This window comes from Dasypus novemcinctus, chromosome X (genome assembly GCF_030445035.2).
Source record: "Dasypus novemcinctus isolate mDasNov1 chromosome X, mDasNov1.1.hap2, whole genome shotgun sequence".
NCBI lineage: Eukaryota > Metazoa > Chordata > Mammalia > Cingulata > Dasypodidae > Dasypus > Dasypus novemcinctus.
Window position 1 is genome coordinate 171700036 of NC_080704.1, and position 27911 is coordinate 171727946.

The following is a 27911-nucleotide window of genomic DNA, read 5'->3' on the forward strand; positions in this document are numbered from 1 at the left end:
GTTCTCTGTTCTGTTGTCTGTCTTCTTAGCCTTTAGTTTGCCATTCCTAATAATCTTCATTTCTAAACTCTTTTCCAAATCTTTTGCCCATGTTTTTTCCTTCCAGCTGCAGTACCCCCTTTAGTATCTCTTGCAAATCTGGTCTTTTGGTAACATTCTTATCAGTTTTTATTTGTCAGTGAAGACTTTGAACTTGCCCTCATTTTTGAAGTACGATTTTGCCAGATACAGAATTCTTGTTTGGCATTTTTTTCTTTTTCAGTACCTTAAATGCATCATACCACTTTCTTGTCTCCTCCATGGATTCTGATAAGAGGTTGGTGCTTAATCTTTCCCTTGTATGTGATCCTTTGCTTTTCTCTTGCTGCTTTCAGAATCCTCTATTTCTGATAGTTGTCATTCTGAATAGTAGGTTTCTCCGGGTATGTCTGTTCTGATTTATTCTGTTTGGGGTGTTATTGTCCTTCTTGGATATTGATATTTATGTCCTTCATAAGTGTTGGGGAGTTTTTCAATCATTATCTCCTCAGATATTCTTTTTGCCCCTTTTCCATGCTCTTTTCCTTCTGGGACACCAATAATGTGAATGTTTGTGCATTTCACGTTGTCTTCAGTTCCTTGAGATTCTGTTCCATTTTTCCGATTCTCTTCTTGTTCTGTTCTCTTCTTTTCCAGTTCAGATTTTCTGTTTCCAAAATCACTAATTCTGTCTTCAGGCAATTCAAATCTGCTCTTATGTGATTCTAATGTATTTTTTTTTAATTGCACAAAATACTTTAATAGACAGTTCTCCAAAGAAGATACACAAATATTCAGAAAAAGAAAGCATTAGCCTTTGGAGAAATGCAAACCAAAAGTACAATGATACGGCATCTTCCACGCAACTAGAATGGCTACTTCCTTTAAAAAATGGAAAATTTACAAATGAGGAGAAATAGGAACATTCACTCATCCTTGGTGGGAATGTAAAATTATGCAGTCTCTGGAAAAAAATTTGGCAAGTCCTCAGAAAGTTAAGTAAAGAAATTCCATGACCTGGCAATCCCCCTTCTATGTATATGCCCAAAAGAACTGAAACCAGGGACTCAAACAGGTGTGTGCACACCCATGTTAACAGCAGCATCAATGTATTTTTAATCCTATCCATCGTGTCTTTCCTTCTCATAAGGTCTGTTGCTTTTCTTTGCACACTTTCAAATTGTTTTTCTTGCTGTCCCAGTGTCATCTTAATATCCTTTATTTCTTTAGTCATACTTTCTTTAAATTCTTTGAAGTGATCTAGGAGACTTATGTGATTATCACTAATTGTATTAAATCCTGTATCTCTTCAGGATATTTGGTTTGTTCTTTTCGCTGAGCCATCTCTTCCTGTTTCTTAATATGGCTTGTAATTTTTTGCTGATGTGTAGGCATCTGAATATGTTGGTGAATTTACTCTGATGGCTAATTTCTTTCTTGTTTATTTTATTTTCACAGCTCTTCTTTGATATTTGGTTTGACTTATTCTCAGTCTTTAAAATGGCCCAGTTTAAGTTTTCAAAATCAGGCCAGAGACTCACTAGTGGGGTGCAGATTTCCTTTCCGGTTGGATACAGAGAGCACGAAGTTTTTGGCCATGCAATTTCCAGAACGGCCAGCAGATGGTGGTAGTCAACGCACCTTTCACGGAGGTGTTTCCGTCTCACCTTTCCTGTGTTCCTCTGTTGAATCTCCAGATTGGAGATTCAGAGCAGGCTCTGCTGGCCAAATTCACTGAAGAAAAAAGCACCCCGCCTCCCCTCCCTTTTCCCTTGAAACAGCTGACAGGCAGGAAGATGTCTGATTTCCTCTCAGCTGGCTGTAGTTAATCAGGGGTTTTACCCCAGCTTAGTATCTTGGGGGTGGGGGAGGGGAACCCTTCATGGCCACCACAGGGGCTTGGTAACTCATGTTTGTTGTTTCAGCTTGTCTCTGTCCCTTACCATTCTGGAAGTTGTGTAGTACTGTCCTGGCCTGCTGACCCCCAGAGCAGATCCCTTGGACAGCTTTTGACTCTTTCTCTGTTTTTGTTTTTTTGGGGGTTGTTTTTTGGTGAGAGCTTTTGGCTCTGCCTGTTAGTCTGTCACCATCTTCCCATAATCCTCCAGTTTGTTAATTTTATTCCACTTACTGAAGTAGCAAGAAGAAGGTATTGCATACCTTCTATATTCAGTTAATATGCAGGCTCTGACCAAAAATGACTGATTTTGAAACAATCATGTAACATCCACAACATCCACAACTTCCACATACTGATAAGCTTCATTAACTGATAGGCAGTGGCCCTGGGAGACTCTGATGATTATTCAAACTGTCTCTGACACTCTGCATCTGGAATTGCTTTCAGAGCCTGTAAAATAGTGTTTGTTTTTTGAATAGTCACAACAGTTGCAAATCTTCCTCCTTTAAGGACATGTTTGATTTTAGGAAATAGGCAAATGTAGTGAATGAGTATGGTTAAACTCAATAACTGATTTTGGCCAACAACAACAACAACAACAAAAAATCTTCAAAAACAGTTAACTGTTTTTGGCAAATAGAAAAAAAAATAAAAATATAGGAATGAAGTTGTGAGTCTGATTTTTAGATTGTTTTTAGGGTAGTTCTAAAAACAGACCCCCAGATTTAAAGTGTTATAAAGTTATCCTGTCCAATGGAATTTTCTCTGTTGATGTTCTCTTTCTGCTCTGTCCACTACAGTAGCCACTAACCACATGTGGCTATTGAGCACTTGAAATGTGGTGAGTATGACTGGGGTGATGATTTTAATTTTATTTTATTTTAGCTAATTTAAAAGTAAGTAGCCACATGTGACCAATGGCTACCATGGTGGATACTGAAGTTTTAGGAAATAGCAACAGTATTGAAAGGACACCTGATTTAGTGAGACTAGTTCTTCTCCCAGCTGTAACAAGGTTCTGAATGTTAAAGTATTTAACGTTTTCAGGATATGCTAGGCAGTAAGGAACTAATACTAATTACTGCCAAGACGTGCAGACATTATAAAATTTAAACAAGGATGAAGACAGAATCTAATGGTCCCTCTTGGTGAATAAGGCATTGTTTCCACATAGGAGTTCTGCTTTAGTCACTTGTCTAATCCCACCCCCTCTAATCCCACCCCCAAAAGCAGATTGTTAATTTTGGTGTTAGCCATTCTATAGAGAAAAGGGAGAAATTGGGAGGGGGGTATATTCTTTCCATTCTCCATAATTTTTAGGACATAGTCCATAAAATTTAAGAGCCTAAGAGGGACCGATTCCTGCACTTGAACTCAAAGCCTCACTGTTGCTGTTGAATTAACAGGCAAACAACCCGTTAGCGCACTGGGGACAAGACAAAAATTATAGGAAGAAAATGTAGGTTCCTGCCTCTGCCCTTTAAACCAGCAACTAACAACATATGCACCTGCTTAACTTAAAAATAATAATTTAACTCATCTTAATACTCTATGAACCATCTTGGGTAAAGCAGAATATCTGGATACCATTATAGTCCACCTTGATCTTTTTAAAGACATGACATGGACCAGTTAGTTTACCAAGACATTTGCGTGGAATTGTTTAACACATTTATTTAGTACCTACAGTATAGTAGAAATTGTGCTGGGTACTGAGGGTAATGGTCTTAATCTGAACTTTATATCTTTACCCTTAATTCTATTCTTCCATTCTTTATCTCAGTTGGTGATACCACATAGCCCCTCACTCTAGAAAACATGGTGTTATCCTTGATTTCTCTCCTTCATGTTCAACATCCAACTGGTCATTGGTTCCTGCTAACTTTAATTTATGAATGTTCCATATCCTTTTCCTCCTAAATATCTCTGACCACTGCCCTAGTTCTGATCCTCTATGATCTCCCCTGGAATATTTTAAAGTCTCTTTGGCTTCAGTCTTATCCTTCTTTACAGTCAGTAGTGACAATATCAAATGTAATAATAGTAGATGGATAGATGAAAAGTGGGTAAGGACAGTTGGAAAGAAGGAACAGCACATGGAGATAAAGAGAGGCCCAGAATCTACACATTATGACACAAGTAGTTGGTTCATATGAAAGGTAAAATTTGGAGAGCTCAGCGGAGTCCAGATCGTAAAGGGCCTTTTACAGCCAGGAAAGGAGTTCGGCTACCATCCTGTGGGCAGGGAGAAACCACTGAATGAAAAAAAACATGTACAGAACAAATTTGAGTGAGAAGCTCAGATCTCTCCAATCCATTTTCAAATGAATTATAGCCCTTTGGGTTTCTTTACACTTTATCCTACTCCTCTAATTATCAAAAAACTACTTTTCTATACCTATTAAAGACTTAATTTTATAGCATTATGGACAGCATGCTGATTAAAGAATTCTTGATAATTAGTTAGCTATTACTTTTTGTTATGTCTTTCTGAAAATGACTAGCAGTTGCGTCATCAGTTTTAAAAGATTTAAACCTCTATTTTGTAGTACTATTTTTCCTTCCAAATAATCCTCCTGTGAGATTGAGAATTTAATTAAACTCTGGTAATTGGCCTATTTAGTGGGATTTGCAGCATATGGTTCTTAAAGCAAATTTAGTGTACTTGTGTATACATACATTTGTGATTATATTTAATCATTTACTATTATATTCTCCTAAAACTGTATTAAGTAACAAAAGATAGGTTGCAATAGTTTTGTACTAGCTAACATGACTCTGGAACAAGTTTTTTTAGTTTTTAGTAAAGTTGGCCTAAAGTATGCCTCCAGCTCTGCACTTAATACCTGCCTTGTAATTTTCCATTTACTTGTTGCTCTCCAATTGGATGCCGAACTCTATGGAGCTGTTTTTGTTTGGTGTTTTTGTTTGTTTAACTAGATTCCTAGGGCTTAGCATGTAGTAGGTGGCAGTGTACATGTGATTAATGAATGGTCCTCAAAAAAGAGCCAAACTTTAATTTGAAGTTCCTATTTTATTCTAAACATATAATGTTTGGTATCTGTAAAATTTAACTAAAAATAGAAAAATGATCTTTAAGCTTAGAAGTTAATAACTGGTGTCTTTCTTACAGGCATTTGTAAAAGATGTTCATGAAGACTCAATAACAGTTGCATTTGAAAACAAGTAAGTTTCCTGTTATAGTGTTTAATGTTCAGGTTCTTTAATATTTTTTGCTAATTATTTTTAGCCTTCAATTTTAAAAATTAAAGTCTAGTTTCGAGTGTTTTTCAGGAATGGATCTTCATGTTACTGATCAGGAAGTTCTGAACAATTCAGCATTAAACCAGTGGAATGACCTCAGATCCCTTTTGTGTAACCTGTAATCTAAAACCTTGCATCTCAGTCCCCTTAAATGTGTCTTTAAACCAGATTCTTCTGTTTTAATTGAGAGATTAGATAAGAATATATGTAACTTTTAAAATATGAAGATGAAGACATTCATATGTACTGGTAACAATCTACAAATTTTTCAATATTATATCTAAAACCAATGTTTTACTTGTCTGGTATATTTTACTGGAAACATTCATGATACACACTATCTTATTTTGTATCAGCGTTGTTTTAAAAAAATGATTGCACTAGTTGATCTTTTCTGCTTTTTTTCTGTTAGATGAGGAAATAAAAATAGTTATGGGCTAGGAACATTGAGTATGCGAAAGCTTCAGTAATGTAGATTATAACGTTTTAAAGTACTTTTGGCTATTTTCATAGTAGTTATTTGAGATCCTAAAGTACATATAAAATCCTTAGGCAAAGTGGTAGATGTGGTCATGGTCTTAGGATTTTACCAAATTTTGACAAATGGTCAACAATGATAATGTTTTGGCTTTTAAGTACCAAGAGAGTTAATAATATTAAAAGCAGGCCACAGATCTATAGAGAAGAAAGTAGATTAGTGGTTGCCTGGGGCTGAGAGATACAGGGGGATAGTAGGGGTAAAATCTAAGGAGTACTGGATTTCTCTTTCAGGTGATGAAGGTGTTCTAAAATTGATGATGGTTGCACATATCTGAATATACTAAAAACTACAGAATTGTGCACTTGAAATTATCTCAGTAAAGTGGTTAAAAAGTAGTATAGTATATGACCCAGACACACTGAACAATAAGCAATTCTTGCTTCTAAAAAAATTGTTTTTAATTAGACTGTTCGCACATTCTTTCGTCTACCCAACAGAACAAAATAGTATCCTTGAGTGCTTTGGACACATTCAGGGTGACAGATTTAAAGTTCCCAACCCTATTTCCAGCTCTAGACTAATAATCTCAGTCCGAGATGCAAGCTTGAATAATAGAAGACCTTTTTCTGAATACATAGGGCCAAAAGTTGCAGGACTTGCCTCTGCTATTTCAAATATCCTTAGTTACACCCTGAACAACATTTAAGCATTTCTACATCACACCCCTAATGGAGCAATCTTTGGTAACTTGGGAGAGTTGTTTTTTTCTTGTAATTACATATATTCTTATCTGTTTATCCTCATCACTAGGTAAATAATGAGCTTCCCATAAAGGGAGAGTTATCTTTATTTACACTCTTTTCGTTTCTCCTGTAGTCCTTCATCTAAAATATTAAGCAAACACTCAGATCCTCTATGCATTTAAAAATGTGTCTAGTTTATATATTGATTTATCATATCAGTTTTCTTTGTTTTTTAATCATGTTTCTACCATAAATTTAAAGTTCTTCCCATCTTTGAACCTCCTAATTATCTCCTGCATAAAAAATTATCTCTGAGCTTTCTGTCATCCTGGGAATTTGAATTAGAGTATAAACTCTCTTTCCTTGTGTTCATGAAGTATGTTTGAGATATAATATTGAATTTTATCACAGCACCAGGATTTGATATGTCGCTACGAAAGTCCTCTTTCTTCCCTTCCTTGTGTGTTTCCTTTTTGTGAGGTTTTCTGCTTAAGAAAAAAGAAAGCTTTATAGTAATAGAACTTAAGACTATATTCTTTCCTTCCTTTCAATCATGAAGAAACTCCTGTTACTATAATACTAGATTATTTTAGATGCTTTGTTTTTACTTTCCACATTTTTTAATAAAGCACTTAAATGTTTATTATATACTTAAGAATTGCAATGTTTCCCTCTTTAGAAGTATATAAAAATATATACTGTGCATTATTATATAATTAACAAATGAAAAAACGTATGTTAAAAGTAATTTTCGATAATTATAAAAAGGCTTCTCTCAAGTAAAGACAATTTTTTAAATTATAGTTTTTGTACAAGAATTCAAAGGAAGGGTTGTCTGACTTAGGCCTTAATCCGATTTCCACAAATTCTGACTTAATTACCAGCCGTCTTATATAATAGCTCTTAACAACAACAATAGCAACCTCTTAGCACTTTGCTCTATAAGATTTTACTAAGAAAGCCTTTAGCAAAACATTAACATTATACATAGGACAGATACCACTATGTGCTGATAAGACACTCCCAAAAAACCCAGAAGCGACTGCTTCAGCAGTTGAAAATCCTACAGTGTTTTGAAAAGTTTGTCTTTTAATATTTTACATTTTTGTGGATATAAAGAATAATTTGGTGTTTTTCAAAATTGTTCCAAATCATTTTAAATTTTTAAAAAAGGCAACTTACCAAACCTCTATCGGCTGTCTCCATTGGGTTTCTATGGTTTATGAGACCCCACCAAACCAGCGCATGCTGGTACATCGTGGTACTGCTCAGCAGCCAGCTATCCATGGCAAGAATTGACCACCTCGTGGGATCTAGAATTTAAAGGGGGAAAAGTGAGTGGTGAATTGTTAATGTGCTGACTACCCCGTTTTGCTTGGGAATTATAAGGCATCTAGGACCAGTTCCCGTGGCTGTTGGGATGTGGTTAAAATTCTCTTGCAAGTAGAAGTATGCTGGTATTACTAACACTTACTAACATATTTAATTTAAATATAGAAGGAAATTTTTGTTGTGGCCTTACATTTAGAACTTTCAGAGATTGCAGTTAATGGAAAAAAGACTTTTTTGAAAATTGCAATGTTGTTTTATTGTGTTTAGAGAAATACTCTAAACGGAACTACAGGGCTGTTGTGCTGCATGCAGACTTTACTGAAATGTCTCTATATTGCTATCTTGCCCTGCTCAACAAAAACTCTACAGTTTTAAAGCATTTACTTCTTTAAACTAGAAAAACAGAGGTTAAGCTTAACCACAAGTTGATGGAAGTGTAGTCATTGTTTTGGTTCAATATGAAAAGCATGTTAAATAATTGTATGTTTGCTTACTTGCAGCTGGCAGCCAGAGAGGCAGATTCCATTCCATGATGTAAGATTCCCACCACCTGTAGGTTATAATAAAGATATAAATGAAAGTGATGAAGTTGAGGTAAGTTTGCCTTGCTTTAAAGTTAAGCACCGAAGGTGTAGGGAGTATTTCATTTGCTTGTGCCTTTTTTACACCTTTTCTTTATCACGGTTTAAACTACATAAGGCATTATAGCAGAGATGGACATGTGCTTTTGACTAAACTATCTTAAGGATTCAAAATAATATATGATGCTTAACTGGCTATTTGAGCAATACTTACCTTTGAAAATTGCCGTTGGTTTCCTTTACCCACTAGTACTTTTACCCCTTCCTTCAATCTCTGAATATTTGTTGGAATAATATGTTAACTAATTTACAACTGTGCTCCCATTTCTCCCATTTTTTTAAAGCAAAATGGACTAGGAAAATCAGTTTTACAAAGGGAAAATATGTGCTGTGTCAGAGAGCAGTATCCTAGAATTTCTTTAAGTAGCAGTAAACCCTCCTGATATGTTTTTATCAACCCAATTTACAAATTTTATATTGATACTTATAAGTAATACATCTTTTTCAGGGGACATTCTGTGAACCTTACCAGTTTGCGTATGCGTTGTTGATTTCTTTGACCAAAAGGTGTTATATAGAAATCTAACACATTAACAAAAACAACGAGTCTGTGATTTCTCTTATCAATTGGAAATTGCATTTGTACTTCTTTTAAGGCACTTATAGTCAACTTTATGTTACAGTTTTTTCTTGTAGTATTTTCTCTTTTTTTTTTTTTTTTTGCTCCCCTTTCACAGTCCATTTTAAGCTTCTCTTTTTTTCTCCACAATATTTACTGTAATTCCTTGTTGGTAGTTGCTACTACATGAATATGTGTGGCGGGTGGAAAGTAGTAAGTAGACATTTGTACAGGTAAGGTAAAGTGAAACTAGGTCTTTATTTTCTGCACTATATTCGGAAAGTGCAGCAAAACAGGACAGAGTCCCCTGCCTTCAATGAGGTCACAGTCTAGTGAGGATAGCTAATACCATGACAAATGTTGGAAGGAAGGAAGGTAATGTAGGGGCCAGGGGTGCTGTTGTAGTGAGTGAACTGAAAGGTCTCTGGATTTCCAGTCCTTTGTTCTTTCTCTACAGTTTTCAACCAGAAAGAGAATAAAAGTCTCCTGTATTTACCAAAGATGTACTTAGTTGCCTACTAGCTGTAAGGAGCTGGACTTCATTTTATGAAGGATCCCATAGGGAACAAACTGACTATACTAGCGGAGCTTCCGCTGTACACTTGTGGATCTTCCCCAGGAGGTTACAGACTTCCTGAAGGCAACACCAGGTCTTTTCATCTGTCTTTATTAGGAGTGCTAATAAAACTGTTTGATGGATAGCTAAAGAGGACTTTTTTTGACCCTGAGATACTGTTGCTAGGATGACTTCACTGTGTTACATAACAGTTAACTGAGGTTATTCCTCTGGCTAGAGCAGATTTGAAAGGCAGTGATGGAGGCAGTAGGAAAAGGTAGGTTAAATTAAATTGTATTTAGTCCCTAGATAACCATTAATTTAGATCATAAAAGGGAGACAATATTGGCTTGTCCTGGCCTCCACATCCCTCTTGTCCTCTCCACTTCTCCTTTCTGCTTCTGAGTATTTGTCTCTCTGTGTATGCCATATTGTCTCTTTTCCTATTAACCTTGAATTCTTAGTGTCTTCACAAAAGCTTCCATGCTGCACATCCTAAGTGAACTTTGGAGTGCTACCAGAGAAATTGGTTAGAAGAACTGATCCACAGTGTGAGAGAGCAGGAAGGTTGTATCCAGAGGATTGCCAGCTGTGAAATTCATGTCCATGTTAGTGGAGAGGAGACAGAGCAGAGAGTGACCAAGGATCTGTCTATTTAGTCCCCAGGAGACATGAATGTCAGGATGGTATCCTTAGTGGGCTAAGCGGTCTGCATTTTTACCCATTTAGTGACCAGGAAACTGGGCAATAGGCCAGGGTCAGTAATTTCCAATCAGTTATTTGCTTATTAGAGTATTTAAAGAAAAATAAATTCATTTGAACACATTTAGATACATTTTCATAGCTCACAAAGTGCCCAAAGAAAGTATGCCCGCATTCAAGAACAATCAACTTTTATTGAGCATTCATTTTTAGAGTAATTAATACTTAAGTGAAACAGAGAAATAGAAAAACCTCTTTTTACAGGGAACCAGCAGGCAATCTCAGGGAGTTCCTGATTATGTATCTGTATCTAGCTGTAGAGGTACAGTTTGGTTGAAAGTGTACCATATATGCATTTGAACTATACCCAGGGACATTTTTTACAAAGTTTTCCTTTATGTCTGATAATCCAAAGTTTTTCACACTGATATTAATCGTGAAATGATCTGTGTTGTGATTTTTCTGTAGGTTTATTCCAGAGCAAATGAAAAAGAGCCTTGCTGTTGGTGGTTAGCTAAAGTCAGGATGATAAAGGGTGAGGTAGGAAAATGCTTACATAATTTTGTATACATACTATTTCCCTTTTCTAAGCCCAGGTAATACATTTCAGTTTGGATTTGAATCATCTTATTAATTGTTTGCTCTGTGTGTTCAGTGTGTTCCATGTGTTAGTTGATTAAATACAGTTTTTTTTCCCTCTATATAATTTATTTAAAAATACCTTGAATAAGTAACACTTTGATCTTTAAGAATTATGATTAGGGATAACTACTTATTTATTTCTCCCAGTTTTATGTAATAGAGTATGCAGCATGCGATGCTACATACAATGAAATTGTCACAATTGAACGTTTACGATCGGTGAATCCCAACAAACCTGCCACAAAAGATACTTTCCATAAGATCAAACTGGAAGTGCCAGAAGACTTACGACAAATGTAAGTTGTGTGCAAGAAATGCTGAGAACTTATAGGTGATAAATAGTAAAAAGGAATAGAAATATATAATAGAAATAAAATTTTAAATTTAGTGTACTTGGGAAAAAATGGTTTGGTTTGCAAACAGTGAAAAATTATATTTAGGTTTTCCCAGTTACATATTCAAGTCAGCATTGCACTTGTCTAAACTTGCTTGGCCCAGCTATGTTTCTATATGTACATCTGTATTCTAAAATAAATTAACTTGGTTCATTGAATTGTAAGATTTTGAAACTTATGAAATGCAAATGTGACAATTCTGTCATAAGTCACAAATCACATTTAAGACAGAGAGATTTATTTCTCCAGGTGTTTATCCCTTTTAGCTCATAGTTTCAGATTAATACTTAAAATATTTAGAACTAAAATAGGTTCAGCAGGTCATCTCCATCTTGTAATCCTTGATCCAGAGTATTACTTTAAAGGCTTTCTAGAAAAGAGATTCCTTTTTATTTTTTAAGGGTTTAATCAAGGGGATACTATAAGTTTGATTTGGTCATGTCATAGGTGAACATTAAACTGCAGTTCAGAATACGTAAAAGTCCTGCATTTTGATTCTAGAGATGTGTGTAAATTTTTGTGCCTTCTCATTCATGTACATTTCCTTCTCTCCATTAAATTGGTCAGCAGTTTTTCTTTACAAGAAACAACAGAACAAAACAGGGACCCTGTAGCTATCCCCAGTGGTTTTCAACACTTAACTCAAGAAAACTAATGACTTATCATGTGAAGTGGGACAGAAAAATAGGGAAAGCTTCTAAATGTTTTCTAAAGACATTGAGAAAGGTTTTTTTCTGAATAGAAATAACATCTGGAAGCCTGTAAAGAAGTTTCCCTGTATGTGTCACCTTTGGTGATCTTAAGGCCACCAGTAAACCCTTAAGAGCATAACTGATTGAAAATTAAGAATTGGAATCACCAAGTTTTATCCTCCTTTTTCTATAATAACAGGTGTTTGATTTAGAGATATACAATATACAGCAAAGTTTTTTTCTATTAAAAAACTAAACTTTTAAATGGAAATAGTATATTTTGCATGAGTTAAGTTTAATATGAAACCATGATTCTGTTCAGTGTAAATCTGCTTGCATATATTTATACCAGTAGTTGGTAATAATTCATCTTAGCTTAGCAATGAGTATTCTCTGTTATTTCTAGGTGTGCCAAAGAATCGGCACATAAGGACTTTAAAAAGGCAGTTGGTGCCTTTTCTGTCACTTATGATCCAGAAAATTATCAGCTTGTCATTTTGGTGAGTATTTTTGTCTCTTTGGGTTTATTTCATTTGGAGTGTTTGCTTTGCTAATAATGTTAATTTAAATCATTTAGTCCATCAATGAAGTAACCTCTAAGAGAGCACATATGCTGATTGACATGCACTTTCGGAGTCTGCGCACTAAGTTGTCTCTGATATTGAGAAATGAAGAAGCCAGTAAGCAGCTGGAGGTATGTCACTTTCCCCAACGTTGCTTATAAGGCTATCTAGAAAGAAAATTGTACAGTTACAAAACTTGAATATGGACAGTTTCATTAATTTACTATTTCTTAACAATTCCTTATATTCTATACTTCAGAAAATTGAAATGTACAAAGCATAATCATACTAAAGTTTTCATACCTAAGGCTTCAAAATTAAGCAGTGGTTTATGTATCTTAAGAGACTTCTGATCAAGTTCACTTTTACTAGCTGTTTGTCAAAGCTGCTAATAAATTGAGACAATGCTTCTTCCATATAACATGTTATCATTAAAGTACTAGAAAGTATTTAAATATCTAATCATATTCCTTTCATTATGTATGTTTATCTCTGTTTAAAAGGGTATAGAACTTCTTCATTCTAATTGGTTGTCACTCTTTAAAACTCCTGTCTTCAGATTCCTGCCAGAGGCTATTTCCCTAACTTACTATTTCGTCTCTTCAGGTGCATTTTATCTACTTTTATTAATACTCCAATAATTTCCATCACTGTACATTTATTTTCATTGATAACTATCTAGTACTTCCATCCATTACCATAGAAACTAAATGGATTTTAGTATAATGTGCCATCTCAAATATATTACTGGGAAATTCCAGAAATCCACATCATTATTCATTTTGTTAGAAGGAAAACACCATACAGTTTAAATAGAGGGAAAAAAGGCGTTCCAGACTGCATTTTAAGAGAGAAGGTAGTGAAGGCTGTATTGTTGTAAAACCCTGCTAAACTTGTCTGCCTTCCAATTTGATGTGTGATTGCTGGAATTTTAGCAGGAGAATAGAAATTCATATCTCCTTTTGCTACTTTGTTTTCCTTATAGCCATGGAGGTCTGTTTAATTGGGTTTGGCTCTCATTCTTTCTTGATGTCCCTGTGTTCACAATTTTGTGGTTTCTTTAGCAATTCTCTCATGACCTTTAGGCCAGAACAGCCTCCTTATTTTCATTGTGAGTATTATGGAAATATACTCATGTGCCTCTTCTTAAATGTCTAATTCTTCTTAAATGATCTGTTATCATACCTTCAGCTTAACATTTATCAGTGAACTATAAATGAAAAGAATGAACCAGGTGAATGAACCAGAATTTTAAAAATACGACTTCTTGAAAAGTCCTGCAGATATTTTGTGCATTTTGTCAGTATAATCTAGAAAAATGGATGCTGTGTGTTTAAAATTGTTTACACTTACATGCTAAAATTACCAGGTGTACTGAATAATAAGAAACTAGTGTGCATGCCTATCTTTCTTCACTACTAATACTAAAGAGATTCACATATTCAGATAAGGAATTCCCATTTTTCACTAATATGTTTTTGGTTTTCATTAATGGCATGCTAGAACTAAACATTAAATTTTGATAATACTATTTAAAAAGAGTGATTATCCACAAGTTTTGAGTGTCGGTGTAATTTAATTTTATTATCACTGAATATTTGAAAGAGTTCATTATACTTGTGGATCCAGATCACAAGGTCTTACAGACTGATCTCATTTTAGGTCATTGGGTGCATATGTAAGATAAGTTATAAATCTTTGGCATTCCTTACTCATTCAGTTTAACTTCTATAACACCAATTTTATGGTTCCTTTCCTTAGATTTTCAGAGGAGGGTGGGAGTGTCATTTTAATTTCATTGCTTCAGCAAAGGGATATCTAGAGCACAGTTTCTAGTGATGAGTTATAAAAATGGTACTGTTCACAGAAAAAGAACCCACTATGATATCCTTTAATAAAACCAAAGCAAAAGAAGTTGGTATTCTATAAAGTTGGTATTTTTAAAACATTTCTCCTTAAATAAGTAACATTGAGTCTGTCAGACCCAGTGAGCTGGTTTTTATTTTATTTGGGAATATTTGATCTTCTTAAATGTTACATTGTTGATGTCATTGGTTAACTAAGGCAGCCTTGCAAATAGGTTTTTAAAAGTTACCTTGGAAAATTTTCAAGAATCCCTTTCCTATTATGAAAAATATATCAAATGGCATAGGCCTTTAGGTAACCTACAAAAAATTAATTGTGCCATGGAAGATATTTTCTACAACGTGTTAGTTTTCCACTGAAACTAATTTATAGGCCCCTGGTATACAGGGTCAAGATAATTTACATGGCTGACCTAAATACTGTAGTTTTAATATTTGATAAAGCATATTAATCAGAGCTGCATTTCTCTTCAGAGTTCAAGGCAACTTGCCTCAAGGTTTCATGAACAGTTTATTGTACGAGAAGATCTGATGGGTCTAGCTATTGGTACACATGGTGCTAATATTCAGCAAGCTAGAAAAGTACCTGGGGTCACTGCTATTGATCTCGATGAAGATACCTGCACATTTCACATTTATGGAGAGGTAAATATTCTACAAAATGTTTCTTTCTAAATAGAAATCAGTATTTCCGCTGACTCATCTTTCGTCTTGAAACTTTTTCCCCTTTTTATTAGGACCAGGATGCAGTGAAAAAGGCTAGAAGCTTTCTTGAATTTGCTGAAGATGTTATACAAGTTCCAAGGAACTTAGTAGGTGAGTCACAATTTAGGTAAACAACTTATCTAAGCAAATAGAATTCCATTTCCTCCACTTCAAGGGTCACTTCATTGGAGCTTAATCTTTTGAAATATGGTCTATTCCTACAGTATACAGAAAATATTTGGTAAGTGCAATACTCAAGGATTACATTTTCAGAAGGTATGCAAAAGAGACTGCTTTGCTAGTTCAAACTTACTAGTACCTAGTTTGCATGGCCTCCTTGCTGTATACTTTGTATATGTTTTTCAAAATGAGTGATGTTTAGGGGCTTTATAATTTGGAGAAAATTGGTATTTGCTTTCCCTGATGGGACTATGAAATGATAGCATTCATAATATTCTCAGAATTGAAGATCTGAATATGGGTTACTTAAGTCTAATTTAAAGTTCCAAAGCTAGAAGTAACTCCTAATGTCTGGAGTTTTCTGCAATGAAAACAGTAATTATTTTGACTTGAGTGCTCTTATTTCATAGCCTTCGCCAAGAGTACCAGCAAATACCTAGGAACTCCACCATTACTCTGAAAAGTTGTTGATATCTTTAGTAGAACATATCAAACCCAAATACAGTTTTTATCTGAAATGCTGCATATGTTTTTGAATTATGAATAAAATTGAGAAATACTGTCTATAGAGTTGTATCTTTTAAACTTGATCCCGTGACTGATTATAAAAAGTCATGCAGGATATTGTGAGAAGATGGCAATAGACAAAACCAACAGAGAAAGAGCCAAAATATGTCCTTCAGTAGGGACCTGCTTTGGGGTTCAGCAGACCAGAATAGTGCTACACAACTCCAAGGAGAGTGAGTGACAGAGAGATGAAGAAACCGAAATGACAAACATGAGTTACCAAGTTCCCTTGGTGGCCAGGAAGGGCTCACCTCCCCCACCCCCAAGATATTAAACTGGGGTAAAACATTTGACTCACTGCAGCCAACTGAGAGGGGATCAGACAGCTTATCTTCCCTGTGAGCTGTTTCAAGGGAAAAGGGAGGGGGAGGTCAGGGTACTTTTCTTCAGTGAATTTGGCCAGCAGAACCTGCTTTGAATTTTTAATCTGGAGGTTCAACAAAGGAACACAGGAAAGGTGAGACTAAAACACCTCAGTGAAAGGTGCACTGACTAGCGCCATCTGCTGGCCTATTTGGAAGTTTCATGGGCAAAAGCTGCTCTCTATATCAATACCCTGGGAGAAAATCTGCACCCCACTAGTGAGTGCCTGGACTGATTTTGAAAACTTAAGCTGAGCCATTTTAAAGTCTGAGAATAAGTTGAAACAAATATCAAAAAAGAGCTGTGAAAGAAAAAAACAACCAGCAAGAGAGAAATTAGCCATCAGAGTAAATTTACCATGTTCACATGCCTACACATCAAAAAAATTCAAGCCATACTAGGAAACAGGAAGAGATGGCCCAGCCAAAAGAACAAACCAAATATCCTGAGGGGATATAGGATTTAATACAATTAGTGATAATCACACAACTGTCCTAAATTTCTTCAAGAAATTTAAAGAAAATATGACTAAAGGCATAAAGGATATTAAGAAGACACTGGGAGAGCATAAAAAACAATTTGAAAGCATGCAAAGAAAAGTAACAGACCTTATGAGAATGAGAGACACAATGAATGATATTAAAAATATATTAGAATCTCATAAGGGAAGCAGACGTGGCTCAACTGATAGAGCGTCTGTCTGCCATATGGAGAGTCTAGGGTTTGATCCCCAGGGCCTCCTGACCCATGTGGTAAGCTGGCCCCTGCGCAGTGCTGCTGTGCACAAGGAGTGCCATGCCACGCAGGGGCGTCCCCATGTAGGGGTGCCCCGCCCCCGTATGATAAAAGTGCAGCCTGCCCAGGAGTGGCGCCATACACACAGAGGGCTGATGCAGCAAGATGATGCAACAAAAGAGATGCAGTTTCCCAGTGCCACTGGATAATACAAGCAGAATACAAGCAGACGCAGAAGAACACACGGTGAATGGATGCAGACAGCAGGCAGTGGAGTGGGGGAAGGGGAGAGAAATAAATAAATCTTAAAAAAAAAATCACATAAGAGCAGATTTGAGTTGCTTGAAGACAGAATTAGTGATTTTGAAGATAGAACATCTGAACCGGAAAAGATGAGAATGAGAAAAATAGAATAGAGTCTTAGGGAATTAAATGACTGCAAAACACACAAACATTCGTGTTATTGGTGTGTGTGCTGGAAGGAGAAGAGAATGGGAAAGGGATGGAAAGCACATTTGAGGAGATAATGACCAAAAACTTCCCAACCCTTAAGAAGGACATAAATATCAATATCCAAGAAGGACAGCATACCCCAAACAGAATAAATCCAAATAGACCTACCCCAAGACACCTACTATTCAGAATGACAAATATCAGAGATAGAGAGGATTCTGACCTCAAGATTGGGAAATGAACAATGGACTAAAATAGACTTATTATTCTACTACAAACTTATTATATCTAGCAGAGGAAGACCTTTTATCATTGATAGAAAGTCATTAGCCACCTGAGGTTCTGAGGGATGGGAGAGTGAAGAATAGGCATAATATAGGAGCATTTTCAGGAGATTGGATTTGTCCTACGTGACGTGCTGATGGATACAGGCCATTGTATATTTTGTCATAACTTAATAAAATTGTGCAGGACAAAGTGTAAACTATAATGTAAGCTGTAGTCCATGGTTAATAGTACTGCTGCAATATGTGTTCTTCATTTGTAACAAATGTACCACACTAATGAAGAATGTTATAAAGGTGGGAAAGTGTGGAAGGCGTAGGGAGGGGGGCATATGGGAATCTCTTATTTTTTTTTTGTAGCATTTATATAATCTAAAAATTAAATTAAAAAAGGATTCTCAAAGCAGCAAGAGAAAAGCAAAGCATCACATACAAGGGAAATGATAAGATTAAATGCCGATCTCTCATCAGAAACCACAGAGCAGAGAAGAAAGTGGTATGATGTATTTAAGGTACTGAAAGAAAAATTGTCAGTCAAGAATTCTGTATCTGACAAAGCTGTCCTTCAAAAATGAGGTGATTTTACGTTCTTCACAGACAAAACTGATAGAATATAATATGTTACCAAAAGAGTAAATTTGCAAGAGATGCTAAAGGGGGTGCTGCAGCCTGAAAGGAATAAACAAGGGCAAGAGATTTGGAGAAGGGTTTAGAAATGAAGATTGTTAGGAAGGGTAAACTAAAGGATAAGAAGACAGACAATAGAACAATACCACAAGAGAGAGCCAAAAGATAAAATGGATGAAGTAAGTAATGCTTTCACGGTAATACCAATGAATGTTAATGGCTTGAGCTCCCCAATCAAAAGATACAGACTGATAGAATGGATTAAAAAATGAGGCGTCTAAATGTTGTCTACAAGAGACTTACCTCAGACTTAAGGACACAACCAGGTTAAAAGTGAAAGATTGGAGAAAGGTTTTCCATGCTAATAGTAACCGAAAAAGAGCTGGAGGAGACTAGATAAGTGTAAAATAACAACACTATAGTTTATGAACAATAATTACTCAGTGCAACTGGCAAATTGTTCCTGTGATCAGTGTTCTGTAGTTTTTTTTTTCATATAAAATAAGCACTTGCTTTTAATTGAGGAGGACTAGAGAAGAGATATATTTTTGGATACTTCATTTTTCTTTAACCCTTTCTTATTCATACTGTTTAAAATTATCTGGGTCAATAATGATTTAGCATGGCTACCGTTGAACAAGATTTTACACTTTTCTGCCTCATGAAATTGAGTTGGCAAACTGTTATCTGCTCTAATTCATTCCAGTAAGATGTGAAGAATTCCCAAATCGGATGATTATCTAGAAAGAATTATGGCCTAAATGAAAATTAAATGACTAAACCAATAATTTATTTCATTCTTAGAGTTTCTGTCCAATAATTAGAGCTATAATATAAAAATTAGAATTTTTCTATAATTAATTCCTATTTTAATTATTATTTACATTTATAAATGTGTTGCTATGCTGTTTTTTATAATTGATTATATTAAATCTAACCTGGCCTTGCACTCTCTTAAAATTTGTAATTTCTTTCAATCTGTTTTTCTATTTATTTTGTAATTTTGCAATAAAGGACTTTTTAACATCTAAAAAAAGCCATTGATTATATGCTTTTGATAGATCGTATGGTATATGACTATATCTCATTAAAACCGCTTAATAAATTAATAATTGTGCAGAAATAGCAGCTGTGTACAGCAGGGGAAACAGATTGAGAGGTAAGGGATTTTTTTGTCTGTTTATTATTATTGTTGTTGAAATAATGAAAATGATTTAACTATTGAAGTGACAAATGCACAATTATGTTATTATACCAAACACCATTGATTGTATACTTTGGATAAATTGCATTCTTTATTAATATATATCAGGAGAATTGATTTGTTAAAGGAAAAAAAGTAATGCAGGGAGCAGATTTGGCTTGGGCAGTTGAGCTCCCACCTCCCAAATGGGATTTCCCAGATTTGGTTCCTGGTGCCTCCTGAAAAACAAACGAAAAAATCAAGTCCAGGGAGCGGAAGGTGACTCAGTGGTTGAGTGGCTCCTTCCCACATACGAGGTCCCGGGTTTAATCCCAGACTTCTGGTAACTCAAAAAACAAATCAAAACAAAAAGTAATGCATGTCCTTTGGAAAAGTTTAAAGAAGCAAACAAACAAGTACTCATGCATTTTTTTAACGTGGTTTCAATCCTACTTAGCCTTCCCCCCACTTTTTTTCCATCATCATAAAATTATAAACACCTTGCTCTGTGATTAAAACACTAAAAACATTTTTTTCCTAAATTGCCATTTGATTAAGGATAAAGTACAAATATTGGTGAAATAATGAAGAATAGTTCAACTGTATACTGCAGACAACTAAAGAACATGAATATGTAATGTTATTGAATGAATTCTGACACCAATTGTAGGTGTAGCAAACATGTATAGCACAAGTTTAAAGTAATTATTTCAGGACAATTGGGTTATGAATGATTTTTTACTTATTTAAAGTTTATCAAACAGTGACATACATTTTATAGTGGATAAGTTATTTTAAATTATAGGTGTTCTTATAAATATATAATTAATAGACACTTTAAAAATTACCAAATGGATAGGAATTTTTGCATAGATTCATTAAGGGTTTTTTGTTTGATTTTTGAGACAACATGATGATAGAAGGAGTTTGGGCATTGGATGTAGGTTTCAGTCCTAACTTCAATTGTTGGTAGCTTTGTGACCTTGAGCAAGTGACTTGGCTCCCTTAAGTCTTACTTTCCTAACTCCTAAAAGTAATACAAAAATAATATCTAACTCACAGGGTTGTTTTGATGATGAAATGGAAAGATATTACATATATATACATATACATGTATATATATATACACACACATATATGTACACCAATCACCTAGCACAGCTTAGTTCTAGACATTGTAGGCGACTCTAAAGGTTCTCTTTCCTTCACCTTATTCAAAACAACTCCATCCAGTTCAGGGCAGAATTATAGTAAGCCATCAGTTGGAATTTGGATATAATTTTGTGATTTAGAGTTGTATTATTCATTATCAAAAGTACATTCTTCCTGTGGTCTTACATGGAAAGAAAATACCAGAAGTGATGTTTCACCAGAAAGCCTACTGAAGTACCATCAGCCTAATTTTTGTTTTGTTTCATTTCCAGTTAGTAAAATAAAGCCATTCTGCTTTTGGGGATTATCTGTTGTAACACAGGGAATGTTAGTTTTCAGAAAATATTTTTGTATAAGATTTGCCAAGGCAGATCTTTAGGGAGATGTCGTAATCAGTATTATGTGTACTTTCTTTGAGCCTCATGATATGATTTATGATTTCTTTATTTTTCACAAACTCTTTTGTATGTACACTCATTTATTGTCCTTTTCTTGAAGTGTGCTTGTTCTATACTCATTCTGATAAAAAATCGGTTTAATTGTTCAGTTATAATTAACACACAGTACTTAGAATAGTTGAGATATTATCTTAATGGAAATACGTGCCAAAATCTTGTTTATCTTTTTGCTAGTACATTTAGACCTTTCTTAAATACAGCATTCATTTGTGAAAATATAAGTGTTTTAGATTAAAAACAAACTGTGGGAGTCTTCCTGTAACTGCCTTCTCCAGTCTTTTTTTATTTGAAGACGAGCAGAAATAATTGACAAAAGGACCTTTGTCTGGAGTCCTGACTTAGTGGGATCGGTTCTTTTCCCTGACCACTGACCAGTCACAATAGGTTAAAGGGTGAGTGAGGCTGCCACCCAGCAAGAGTGCCAAGGTATTCTGATTAGAAGAACCTTCTGATGAGAAGAATCAGAAGATACTGTTGTGGGAAGACCTTTCCCTGGGCACAAAATGAATTTTGACTTCCAGTTTTTGTCCCTTGATTTGGTAGTTCCCAACACTGCCTTAGATGGGATGGTAGGGCAATGACATAATTGATATGCCCAGTGGTGCTTGAGGTACCTGGGGAGAGCCCTTGGAATCAGATGAAGTTCATATGGATTTCTAATGTTAGCGGTTGTTAAATTTGTAATACCTTGCTTCGCGCTAATATGTACTCAGGAACATGAGAGTAGTCATTTCTCAGTTGAGCATATGATTGAATTTTATGAAAAGAGGGAAAGAATCAAGTGCTTTTTGATTACTGGTATTTGAAGTATTTGAACTTTTAACAGATGTGACTGAATAATACTTTAACTGGTTTTGAACTTTTTCATTGTGGTTTTGAGTTATCTTAAAGGTGTCTTCATTTTTCACTCTGTGATCAGTCCCTTCACCTTTTAATATATTGCTATAATTTTTAAGCAATGCACAGGAGTAACATTCTATGAACTGGCTTGAAGAATTTGCACTCCCTTTAGATGTATGTATAGCTGCTTAAGCCACTCTTTAAATATAAAATATCTTTTATAAATGTGCCATACAGAATTCTAAAAATATTTACCCTGGACAAAGAAGCAGATTGAAATTAGTTACAGATACTATTGAAATTGTCAATTCTAGCAACGGAAGAAGTTGTATCGTTGATATAAAAGCGGTAGCCGCCAGGGTTCTGGGGAGGGGGGGAGAGGGAAGAGTAGGTATAACATGGTGTACTTTGGGGATGATGGAATTGTCTCGCACGACATTGCAGTGATGGATGCAGGCCATTGTACATTGTGTCAAAAGCTATAAGATTGTGCGGTGCAAAGCGTGAGCCATAATGTAAACTATAGTGCATGGTTGGTAGCAGTGCTTCAATATGTGTTCATCGATTGTAGCAAATGTCAGTGGAGAAAAGTATGGGAGGGGTAGGGGTAGAGTACATGGGAATCCCCTATATCTTTGATGTAACATTTATGTAATCTAAAGCTGCTTTAAAAATAAAAAATTAACCAGAAAAAAAAAAACCCTGAAATTGTCAAATAAGCATATATGCTTACTATTTTATATCCTCCTTTTCCTTAATTCCTTTTTTGAGAATTTTGCAGTGATACACACCACAGTACCAGCAAGTTTAAAATGTAACCTTTCATTCAAATTAAGTCTTTAAAATACCTTAAAAATTCAAAATTACCTAGTCAGTTTACAAGCATTAATCAACTCTAGTACCTTAGTTTAAAAACAATGATGCATGCCTCTTCTGTATATCATTGATGTGGAGACGGTGGCCACTGGAGGTGCTGAAGGCAGGGAAAGGGAAAAAGGTGTAATATGGGGGCATTTTTGGGACTTGGAATTGTCCTGAAAGATATTGCAATGATAGCTACAGGCCATTATATATCCTGCCATAACCTACAGAATGGAGTGGGAGAAAGTATAAACTACAGTGTAAACTATAATCCGTGCTTAGTGGCAATGCTCCAAATGTGGTAATCAGTTGCATGAATGTACCACAGTAATGAAAGATGTTCATGTGGGGATAAATATGACAGCAGTGGGGTATGCTTACTGGTTTGAGGTATGTATTTTTAAAACCAAACATGAATTATTCCTTTCTTAGGTAAAGTTATAGGAAAAAATGGAAAACTGATTCAGGAGATTGTGGACAAGTCAGGAGTTGTAAGAGTGAGAATTGAGGCTGAAAATGATAAAAATGTTCCACAAGAAGAGGTATGTTATAGTACATGTACTTCTGGTTTGTATAATAAAAGTAAAAAGCTTTTTTATTTTATTTGTCTTATTTTAGAGGTCTCTCTAATATGTACATGATGTGAATGTAAAAATCTCATTATCAGGTCTGCTCACAGTGTGCCTGATAAAGTTAGTGTCACAGTAATGGATAATGGCCTCTGTCCATTCTCTAATGCTGTGACTTTGGCTTAGAGATTTTTAATTGCTTTAAGTCTTATTTCTGGATCTTTAAAATTGGTAGTCATTAATTTCTAAATATGAAACCTACATCATTGTGTGACATTGTGACAATTTAATGAAATAATATATGTGAAAATGCTTTGTAAAGCACTTTTCAAATGTTAATGTGCTGACAGACAAAATTGAGAAACTGATTAGGTTTTCTGGATTTAGTGCTTTGGCCTTTTAGTTTGTGAGTTTGCTCTGTGTGTGTGTTTATTCTGCATACATTAAATTTTCATCTGGCATAGCATCTCTTCCCTATCATTCTTATCTTTAAATTTTATAATCCACACTTTTACCTTCATGAATATTTGCTCTTTGGTATCAACTTGAAGTTGTATGGAATGGAGAAATGAGGGCATGCTCTTCTGTGCAATAGTACTATTGTTTAAGGTACTATCCCCCCAGAGTGTCCTAATTTTCACATATTGTCTTAGCTTTCTTTTCTTTTGTAAAAGAATCTTTTAAAAGCTGAAGTGGAATCTTTGGGGTATTTTTCCTGCATATTTTGGATGATTTTTACATTCTGTAATTTTATATAACAAAAATGTTTTAAAAAATTGACACTCTTAAATCAGAATATGGTCATTGCTATAATGATGGAGCTAAAGGAAGTTTTAAAAATTAGTCCTTTTTTCTCTTTTGTGTTTTGTGTTTTTACCAAGGAAATTATGCCACCAAATTCCCTACCTTCCAATAATTCACGGGTTGGACCTAATCCCACGGAAGAAAAGAAACATATAGATATAAAGGAAAACAGCACCCATTTTTCTCAACCTAACAGTACAAAAGTCCAGAGGGTAAGAAATATCTGTCACTTTGAATTACACTGTTATTTTCTTCAACTCAGATGTCAGGTTGGTGTTGCAGGTGTTTTCTCTGGTTAGACTTGTAGACTGCTCATGCTCTTTTTTTTCCCAATCTGATTGCCAGCTTATGAGCTATTACAAACCAAAATGATACATATTTTTCAACTTATTCACAGTGACAAACCGTATGCTGTAAACATAAAATACGGGGTTGCATTTAATGGTCACAATTTTCTTTTGAGGGTGGACTTTAATTTTTTCATGCTATATTTCTTGAAATTTTGCAGGTATAGTAGTTCAAAATATATCTTCTAGTAGATAAATTATTTACTACTTAAAGCCATATTTTAAAACTGGTGTTCAATATTTGAACTATCCTAAATATTTAAAAATGGGTTTAGAAGTCCTACAGTGAAAGTCCTGCGTTCAGGCTTCTGTGTATCATTTGTTATAGTTAATGACATCACTTGCATTCCTTATACTGCTTTAGGTGTTAGTGGTTTCATCAATTGTAGCAGGGGAATCCCAGAAACCTGAACTCAAGGCTTGGCAGGTAGGAAAACATTCCTTGAAAAATACATTTTAATTTTATATTTTAATGTTTATTCCCCTTGTTAAGAAAGACTACAAATGATCGTCAAGGTTGGGGGATGGTGGAGGAGTGTTTGTGGGTATGTGTGTCCATTGCCCTGGGGCTCAAACTCCAGTTCCTTAATGTTGCTTATAAGGCCTTTCCCCATTACCTCCCTAGTATCTTCTTTAACCATTCCTTTCCCTGGCATTCTGTAGAATCTTAAACCATACTAGAGTACCAAGAGTTCTGTGAACATTATTATACTCTGTTACTTCTAGACATGTGCACTTATTTCTTCTGCTTGGAACAGTCCTTTTCCTCTTTGGTTAGCTACCTCCAACTTGCCATGTCTGCTTGATCTTATTCCTCGTGAAGCTTTCCTGGTGTACTTGTGGCAGGCCCCCCACCCCTGGCTGGGTCAAGAGCCTTTTCTCCTTACATGCTCCCATGTGCTCCCCATTATTGTAGCAATTATTACATAGACATTTACTTGTCGATTGCCCCAACCACATTGTAAGTTCCTTGAGGGCAGAGCCCCACTTTTTAAAATATTTCCTGGCCTGGGAGAACTGTTTATAGAAAGAAGCATAAGGACTTAAAAGAGATTAAAAGCAAAAATGCCATTTTACAAAGAGAGCTATAACTGTAAGTGGATCTTCTATTTCTCTCTGTTAGAAAGAGGGAATCACTTCTTCCTGGTATCACCATTGAAGGCTGCCATTCTACTCTTCATTTTTCTCCTACCTTTCTTCATTTTAATTTAATATTCAGGCCTATCACCAATGTGTTTTAATTAGAGTGGCACTTTGGATACACCAACACTTTGGACAAGTTGCAAGAGAAAATGTTTTTAAGGGATTTGCTTCAAAGTCACTAAACCTGTGAAAACAGGTTCTAAAGGTTATTTTGCTGATACTCAACCCAGAGGAAAGGGTGTAGCATTTCATCACATTGACATTTTGGGAAATAATATGGTTAAATACTTTGTACCACATGAAGTCAGCTGAGGTGGGAAAAAGCCTCCATAGCTACAAAAGATGCTCTTGAGAAAAGAGATCTGTTCTGTAGGCCTCATTATTTCCATAATTCATGTATTATTTGATGCCAAAAAGAAAATCCAAATAAAGCCTGTGGGTTTTCAGTAGCACCTGACATCATCAGATGGTCGTTGCTCCTAGGTGGTAGTGCTTTGCCTACCAGATAAAGGTCAGTCTTCAAGCAGTATTTCTTAATTGTTCAGTTTTGTTCCCCATCAACAGCCAAGTACATGTGAAGGGGAAAAAAAATTGTTCCAGTCCCACATAACGTTTTTTGAAATGTATATTGAATTCAGGCAGGCAAATGCTAGCCCAGCAATAACTACACCTGTCAGATGAATGTTCTTTTATTATAAAAGAGTGGTTGGTATTTTGTTCAAGGGACAGCTTCTTGGCTTCTCACACCTTTTAACTTCACCCAGAAAATTAATAATATATCTACATCAAAGTTACCATATGCTTTTCTTTGTTACTTGTGAATATTAGGAACCAAGTATATTTGTTCTGTAGCAAAATATTTAACTATTTTGAACTTTGAATGTCTCTTATAATTCCAGCTGTTGATTTGCACAACTGTGGCTAGGCTTTCCTATAACTTGTGACAAGAAATCAGTTTTTTGTTTGTTTATACTGATGGGCTAGAAGTATAATCTTTGGTATACTCTTTTTTTAATCATCCTTATACTCAAGTTATATGATTGGGAAAAGATCAAACTTTCCTTAGGATTACACCTTTTAAATTTTTCAGAGTAAGGTTTTGAAACGTGTCTGGGCTTGCTAAATTTTATATTCCTAAATGTGTCTGCATTTCTTTTTCTTACAGATTACTCCGTGCATCTCTGTTTATCCTAATTTTTTTTATTTGTGTTTCGTTCATACCCTGTTAGTTATCAAAACTGATTTAGTGTTTGCAAAATGTTATGCATCTTGTCTTAAAGTTGGCATAATTTTGAATGTATAATTTGTGGTTTTTGCCAACATTTAATAGGAGTTTTTAAAACATAATAGCCTGATGCATTTAAGAGGTTGCTCTATCCTTATTTACAACAGATGTATAAAATATAGGAACTGCTTATGTTTTCATGTATTGATTTATTTTTATTACAAACATTTCTATACCTACTCTTTGCTATACTTTATGCTAGGGATTTAGTCATTATTTGCAGTATTCAAATTAGTCTTTTATTAATTTTTTAGACTCATTGTTACAATTTCTTTTTCAGGGTATGGTACCATTTGTTTTTGTGGGAACAAAGGACAGCATCGCTAATGCCACCGTTCTTCTGGATTATCACCTGAATTATTTAAAGGTGAGAATAGGGAGAATTTTAACTTCTAATCCTTTTGCACTTTTTAGTGAATATATTTAGTATATAAAGACTCCATAGTAAATCTTAGAGCAGTTAGGATTCATTCTAGCCTATGTGTTAACAATGAATGAACTATAAAAAGTAATAAAGAAAATACTTTGTTCAGTTTATATTCCTTCTGAAAACATAAGTCAGTTTTCCGTCATTGTAAATTTAAGGACTATTATCCCAGTTCTCGATAAATTCCCTTATTCCCCATTATTCTTCTGTTAAGCCCTTGGCTAAGTAACCCTGCGCATAGCCTTTTAATCTAGTTGATCCTTTCTAGTCTTTCTGAGTTTTTCCCAGGCCAAATTCTGTCTGTATCACTTGACTTTGTTGTGCCTTTTATGTCATTTATCAAGTAAATCCCAGCATTTCATGAATTCCTCTGTTAAGTGTTTACCATTTGTATTTTTCTTTATACTCTGTTATACAGACTGTAAACTACCTGTGTCCTTTTGTAAATGTTCATTTTGGTGCTTGTTCAGTTATGCCTCCTCCAGATTGCCAGCTTAGAAGGCTACAAGGTGTAGGGGAAAGAGCAATGGGTTAGCAATCTAGTTATTTGCTTCTAGTCTTTATTCTGCCAGGAG

The 27911-nt window shown here is 35.1% G+C and overlaps 1 protein-coding gene across 18 annotated transcripts in view; it reads left to right on the top strand.

The window, feature by feature from the left end:
• FMR1 (fragile X messenger ribonucleoprotein 1) overlaps window positions 1–27911 on the top strand; it is a 52594-nt gene that overhangs the window by 16036 nt on the left and 8647 nt on the right. For 9 of the 18 annotated variants that reach the window (XR_011647897.1, XM_071213030.1, XM_071213031.1 and 6 more), the window contains exons 2-13: window positions 5052–5104; window positions 8239–8332; window positions 10665–10736; window positions 10986–11134; window positions 12332–12425; window positions 12503–12619; window positions 14828–14998; window positions 15091–15169; window positions 23194–23303; window positions 24212–24346; window positions 24846–24908; window positions 27190–27276. Coding sequence is in view for 17 of the 18 variants with exons in the window: in XM_004478483.5 (XP_004478540.2) it covers window positions 5052–5104; window positions 8239–8332; window positions 10665–10736; window positions 10986–11134; window positions 12332–12425; window positions 12503–12619; window positions 14828–14998; window positions 15091–15169; window positions 23194–23303; window positions 24212–24346; window positions 24846–24908; window positions 27190–27276 (1224 nt within the window). In the remaining variant the exon portion in view is untranslated. The remainder of the gene's footprint in view (window positions 1–5051; window positions 5105–8238; window positions 8333–10664; window positions 10737–10985; window positions 11135–12331; window positions 12426–12502; window positions 12620–14827; window positions 14999–15090; window positions 15170–23193; window positions 23304–24211; window positions 24347–24845; window positions 24909–27189; window positions 27277–27911) is intronic. The other 9 variants (XM_071213032.1, XM_071213033.1, XM_071213034.1 and 6 more) reach the window with 1 other exon arrangement.